Source organism: Trachurus trachurus, assembly GCF_905171665.1.
Source record: "Trachurus trachurus genome assembly, chromosome: 7".
Taxonomy (NCBI): Eukaryota; Metazoa; Chordata; class Actinopteri; order Carangiformes; family Carangidae; genus Trachurus; species Trachurus trachurus.
In genome coordinates this window covers 21,013,797-21,020,885 of record NC_139901.1, presented here as the reverse complement: position 1 = coordinate 21,020,885, position 7,089 = coordinate 21,013,797, and the positions used below count along the sequence as shown (strand labels likewise).

At 45.7% G+C, this 7,089-nt stretch overlaps 1 protein-coding gene across 1 annotated transcript; it reads left to right on the top strand.

Annotated features, from left to right (window-relative positions):
- Nucleotides 1–2,217: 2,217 nt before the first annotated feature.
- LOC310988764 (potassium voltage-gated channel subfamily A member 3) lies at nt 2,218–4,092 on the top strand (the record flags this gene model as incomplete). Its single annotated transcript, XM_083975483.1, is given in 3 exon segments — nt 2,218–2,283; nt 2,285–2,396; nt 2,399–4,092. Coding segments are annotated over 3 exon segments (1,872 nt in total).
- Nucleotides 4,093–7,089: the final 2,997 nt, after the last annotated feature.

Below are 7,089 nucleotides of genomic sequence, written 5' to 3'. Positions count from 1 at the left end.
TCCCTCACAATTAGCCAGAGGTCTCTTTCCTGCCTTCCTCCCTTTGGTGCTTTGTTCCTTCCACTTGTTGATATGCTGTCTGAGAGTTAAGTGTGCATGCCCAACCATGATGGAAATAGTATGAAGGTTAAAAATATAGTGCGATGAGTGTGAACATTTGAGAGGTTGACCATCTGACATCAGACATCAGAAGCACACTCTTTATATTTAGTATTCTCTTTGTTGAGTATAGGCTGAGCTTAGTAACCAGACAACTTTCATGTTTTCCTTCTCTCGTTTCATTCTCAGCTCACATACCCACCACTACCCGCCTACCTACGCCCACACATACACACACACACACACACGAGTGACTACACGAGTCGAGGGTTTGGCATTCATTCACAGTATACTTGAAGACTTTCCACTGACTGGATTTATCCCCAAATCCAGAGTTTCTCTTTGTAGAAGTGAGGACAAGCACAATGTCCTCACCTGGGGGGACTGTTCTCATTTCTCCTGACCTTGTAAGGAAGTTTCAAGTTCATAAAGACAGTGGGAGATTGAGATTCCCTCTGTCATCTCAGAACTGTTCGGTGGCCTCATTAGGAAATGGGGAAAAAAGAAAAATCTTTGTTCATAGAAAGCATCTTGTTTGAATGAATTCTATGGCCCATAACACTGGAAAGACAAAAAACCCTGATGAAAGGATTGGAATGAACAGGGTGTGTGATTACTATTGCTGCCATCAGACCTCTGTCACTCAATCTCTGTCAAGAATCCATAGGCTAAATGTCATCAATTAACAGATTAGTTTTATTCAACACTCTAACTGCTTTTGAAATACAAGTTAGGTCAGACAGTAAACTGAAAATATGAGGCATTACCAATACTGGGACAATGGAGGGGGAACATGCAACAAAGGATTCAAATTGGGGACATTACTGGAGTATTATTATTATTAATCTCCAGGCTGCTGCTGGAGCACTAAAAAGGAAGTGATGGTAAACTGTAGTAAGTGGAGCCAAAACTATAATAATTTTAGACCACTACATTTATGAACAGCTTGGCTACCTTAAGGACCCATTTCACTTTTCCTTTCTTTTTTCCATTTCAGCACCTCGGACAGCAGCCTCCGGGGTCTCCCCTCTGAAATCCCTGCAACTAATACTAAATAAAAATTATACATAAAATGATCAAATGAAACCTGTGTGGGACAATCTTAGGAGAGAAGGTGAGCAACAACTGGTGACAAGGGGAGAATGTTTGAATTAACCGGTGATATCTGCACAATGGGTAATTTTTTAATCATCGTATTCAACAGAAGCCAGCTAAATATTACTGGTGAGCGCAGTGGGGCTGGTGAGCCACAAGAATAAAAACTGGTCACGGTTCAGGTGGAAAATAGCAGGGATTAATCTCTTTCTCTTTATCTCTGACTCACTCACATGAGATTCTATCCAATCAAATCATCTCTGTCACAAGACTGTGCTGTTTACTATAGCTGCCCTTTTGACTTTCACCATATTACCTATTAAATATGGCCAACGTCTGTCTGTCTGTCGTGTGTCACTCACATTGTCACATGATATTATTATTTTCCATGTGTGCCAGTGTGATGTTGTGCATACCCCTCTGATACTATTTTCTCCCTGCTGTTCTTTGAGGAACACATTTCTCTCTCTCACATCATCTTGTTTGATCTCTCCCCCCGTCCCCCACCCCCTTTGTTTGCTGCTGCTCACTTCAACATATATTGCCTCTTGTACTGTGATTATAATGATTTCTGATGGGATCCAAATAATTCCAATCATCATTTCCATCCGAGTTATTAAGAAGTTCAAGACAACATGATTATGCTCAGAATCTCATCTACAGTTTCTCTTCATTTTGGCATGGCACAACCAAATCCTTTTTTTTCCTTGATGAAAGGATGTAGCCAATGTGTAAAGCTCTTATGCCTTCACAGTGTCTTTATAAAAGTGGGGCTCTGATAAATTCTGAAGTGTTCTCTGAAAATGACCTATCTGTGGGTAATGACCTTGTTTTAAAAGGACACTGTTTGGACTCGTCTTGTAAGTGTGTGTGTGTGTGTGTGTGTGTGTGTGTGTGTGTGTGTGTGTGTGTGTGTGTGTGTGTGTGTGTGTGTGTGTGTGTGTGTGTGTGTGTGTGCCAGAGCGCGTGTCTACAAGACGGAGAGGGCAGAGGGAGGCGGGCACGCCCAAACGATGGTGTTGAATGACGCCCGTCTGTTGCTTCTTGTGTATATCGGTGCGTCCTGCCATTGGCGGAGGACAGCGGAGGGTACCCAGCGCTGGCGCACAGGGGGCGGGTGAAAGGCCTGTTTATAAACCCAGATCTCTCCCCGTGGGCGGGAACAGCAACAGTAGAGAGTGAAAGTGAGGCGAGAGAGGGAGAGACGGTGGAGGAGACGAGGCTGTGGCGGTTGTGGCTGACCGGGGCTCGCGGAGGGGGCGAGGCGGCCGCCCCTGTATGCGTCTTCAACCGCGCATGGACGACCACCTCAGCCTCCTGCAATCACCCCCGCCGAGCGCAACCAAAACCCGGGGCGACAACCTGGTGAACCACGGATACACCGACACAGAGGCTGACACCATGACGGTTGTGGCGTGTGACAACATGTTAGAGGAGTCGGCGGCTCTCCCGGGCCACCACTCTCTGGACCGATATGAACCAGATCACGAATGCTGCGAGAGGGTGGTCATCAACATCTCAGGGTTACGCTTTGAGACGCAGCTCAAGACTCTCTCCCAATTTCCAGAGACCCTGCTGGGGGACCCCAAGAAGAGGATGAGGTACTTTGATCCCCTCAGGAATGAGTATTTTTTCGATCGGAACCGACCCAGCTTTGATGCCATCCTGTACTACTACCAGTCTGGCGGGCGCATCAGAAGACCCGTTAATGTGCCCATTGACATTTTCTCTGAGGAGATCCGCTTCTATGAGCTGGGCGAGGAGGCTATGGAGAAGTTCAGGGAGGATGAGGGCTTCATTAAGGAGGAGGAGCGGCCGTTGCCAGAGAATGAATTTCAAAGACAGGTGTGGCTGCTTTTTGAGTACCCGGAGAGCTCGGGTCCCGCCCGGGGAATAGCGATAGTGTCTGTCCTGGTCATTCTCATCTCCATTGTCATCTTCTGCTTAGAGACATTGCCGGAGTTCAGGGACGAGAACAGGGATCCGATCACCATTGCGCCTGTGATAAATGGCACTCTCCCATACTTCATCAGCCCCTTCTCAGACCCGTTCTTTGTGGTGGAGACGTTGTGTATCATCTGGTTCTCCTTCGAGCTGCTGGTGCGCTTCTTTGCATGCCCGAGTAAAGCCACGTTCTCCAAAAACATCATGAACATCATAGACATTGTGGCCATCATTCCCTATTTCATTACCCTGGGCACAGAGTTGGCAGAGAGGCAAGGAAACGGACAACAGGCCATGTCATTAGCGATTCTGCGCGTAATTAGGCTTGTTCGGGTTTTTCGCATATTCAAACTCTCGCGTCATTCCAAGGGGCTCCAGATTTTAGGACAGACTCTTAAGGCCAGTATGCGTGAATTGGGCCTGCTGATTTTCTTCTTGTTCATCGGTGTCATCCTCTTCTCCAGCGCTGTTTACTTTGCTGAGGCAGACGACCCAGAATCGGGTTTCAACAGCATCCCGGACGCGTTCTGGTGGGCTGTTGTCACCATGACCACAGTGGGTTATGGGGATATGCACCCCGTGACAATTGGAGGAAAGATTGTGGGGTCTTTATGCGCAATCGCTGGTGTGCTGACAATTGCCCTGCCTGTACCTGTCATCGTCTCCAATTTCAACTACTTCTACCATAGAGAGACGGAAGGCGAGGAGCAGGCACAGTACCTGCACGTGGGCAGCTGTCAGCCTCTGGCAGACACTGAGGATCTGAGGAAGACTCGCTCCTCTTCCTCACTCAGCAAGAGCGAGTACATGGTGATAGAGGAGCACGGGATCAACAGCGCGTTCAAACAGCAGCCTAACTTCCCCACTACCACCACCACCACCACCACGACCACCACGCAAAACAACTCGCAGAATTGTGTGAACATAAACAAAAAGATTTTCACCGACGTGTAGCCAGTTTTAGAGTCATGGCCCTGAACAACGCAGGAAAAGGGGGTGGTGTGTCAACAACACAGCTGGTTCTGTCGTTGGCGCACAAGCGCGTGGAAGCCCCGGTAGATCAGACGAGGGAAGAAAGGAGTAAAAGAGATAGTAAAAAGAAAAAGCGAACCCCGTCTGTTCAGAGACGCCGCTTTGTGCTCCATTCAAAGAATCAGGATTTTTTTCATTTCACTGATCTTAATTCATAACTCTGTACGGTTCCATTCGCACTTGGAGAGAAAGAGCTCCTAAAAGTATTAGGCATATACTATTCTTCTCTGATGGAGGGGATTGACCTGTTGTGCGTTGTGCAATAGCCAATATATTATCACAACAGGTAGACATAGAAGCTTTGTAGCTAACTGTGAAAGATGAGTTCAAATGTATGGACACTCACTTTGTATTAACATGCGTTATGAGTCGTGATTCGTCAGTCATAGCCTATGTGTAATATTCAGAATCATTTTAATATCTGTGTGTGTTTAAACACATGTAATGTCTGAAAACACAGTTCAGAATATATTATCTCAATTAGACCGTTCTGTGCTATGCCTTTATTGTGCGTTAAAGTCTAGTCCAAATGCTACTGTCTTGAAAAAAAGAAACGCCCCTGTAACTCCTCAGCATAAACTGTCCTGATAGGTTATTTAATGCGTAAACGGCACCATGTAAACACAGGGGCTGGCCGGCTGTCAGTGTCTCATTATCGGTGCGAGTCACACGTGAGAGAGGAGAAACAGAGCTCTTTCACAGACACACACAGCGATCAAAGATGGAGCGTGCTTCTCTTTGGATGCCTCAAATATAGCCCCGCTGTGATGCAGTCTCCATGGCTACGGTCGTTTCCTCGGTAACCCCCCAGTCACCGTTGCCATGGCGCCCTTGTTTCCACAGTAACCTCCCTGATGACTTGGAAGCTATATTGAAGATTCTCATCTAAATAGCTTGTCTCCAGTCTCTTATAAGACTGTCAAGTCATCGCGCATCCAGCGCGTAAAAATAACGAGTCCAAACGTGCCCAGCGCCACTATCACTAATCAGCGAGCTCACTTAGTGACTGTGACATTGACACGCACAAAACAAATTGGAGCAAAGGAGGTCTGTTTACAAATTGCCACCATGAACTGCCCCCGCCCCCACCGAAAAAATGAAAGAAAGGCACAACTCAGAGAGGTGCCGAGCCGGGAGAGAGAAAGGAGTGACAGCGTGTGAGGAATTATGAATGGACTGGGAGCACATTGTGTCTGGCTGTCCTGAGTGCACTACTGCGGGCGCTCAGCAGAGGCTGCTGTTCTCCCACTGATAACATTGGTAAGTTCTGGGCACTGTTATGCCCCTGTCTCTTTATGAATTACCTATTTGCCTTAAGCTACGAAGCCCCTGTTTTAAGTAACTGTGCATTTACCTAAGTGTTTTACAAATTTGTCAATACAAAATCACTGGTGAGAAATGACATGGTCACCTCTAAGATGTCTTATCAGGATAGTGTCAATTCTTACATTAGTTTATAGTATGTCACAGTAAATTAAGATGTATTTGTTTAAAAAAATATATAGTAATGTGTTACTAGATGCAGATGTATGTGTCTACTTCCATCAGTCTGTGTGTGTATGTTGGCTTCCCTGTTGTGCATAATGTCTGTGATGCTCCCGCTGTGTGCCCAGGTGGTCTTTCACCTTCAGCTGACTTTGTCTATGAAAGGAATAAGGGCACCAACTGCAAGCCCACCCAGTTTGCCTAAGTGCTGCCCCCTGGTGGCCACCAGAACAGGTGGCTCCTACCTGCTTTGTGTGACTTTTTGTCTTCTTTTGCCATCAGCATCACCCAAACACAGATGCCAAGTAACACTGAAATGCCAGACAGCAAGAGTAAAGAGTAAAAACAGAGCTGCTGGTTGTACACTAGTATTGATGCATACACCCCATATTCTCTTGCAGATTGTTTGTTCAGTCTTCCACTTGCTAAAAGAATGAGAACAGGATATTAAAATCTGCATGTGTATATTATTTTAAATTTCAGTGTTCCTTACTGTAGATTAGCCACAGTGCAACCATCTCCTTTTCTTTTGCTTTTCCTGCACTGGATTCCTTTCTTTGAAACTGCCGCACTGCTATCCTTGCAGATTTATGTCTAGATTTATTGCTCTGTGTCCACCCTGACTGTGATTACTCGAAACAGAACTGAAACAGAGACGAGGGTGAGCGGGAAATAACATTTAAAAAAAGAATCTAGCAGGCAGTCATGCTCTGAATCTATTTAGAGTGGCTGTGAGTCCACTTGCACGTTGGCTTTTGTGTCTGTAGTGCACTAATTGTACGTATACCACCCATATGCTGGTTGAGTATTAATCAGGGCAGTCTCATTAGCTTCAGTACCCTAAAGGCTAAGTGGGAGGTCCAACAGAATGACCTCCTCATTGATTATTCCTTTCCATGTTGACCCCTGACCTTGACATCATAATTTTTTCTATGAAAAACTCCATATTAGTCATCAGTTAAATGGACCGCTCATTTCTCAGGGCACATAAAAGCTCCAGTGAAGAGAAACAGTTCTATTGATCAATTAGCAAGATATATTATGGAGGAGATGGGAGCTTGTCTTCTAATAAGATTGGTCAGTCTGGAAGCTCCTTTTATGCACATAGGCAGGGTGGATTGTTGGATACAAAATACTGGACCATGCACACTCATCTTTTCTACACTATACACTGTGCCAGTGTGAATCCTCACAGCTCCCATTGGTTAAATATTTGTTTCTGTCAGATTCTAGGTATTCTCCTTGTCTCCCTTCCTCTCTGTTTAGGTTTGCCACAGCATAGCTTAGTTGATGCTCATATACAAGTTAACCTGCAGTTAGTGAGCTGCACATCTAATCACGATAAGACAGCTGAATTTATCCTCTCCTCTCCTCCTGAACTGACAGTGTTGTTTACAGTTTGATTTTGCATGAGTGGTAATGAGACAGCAGGGA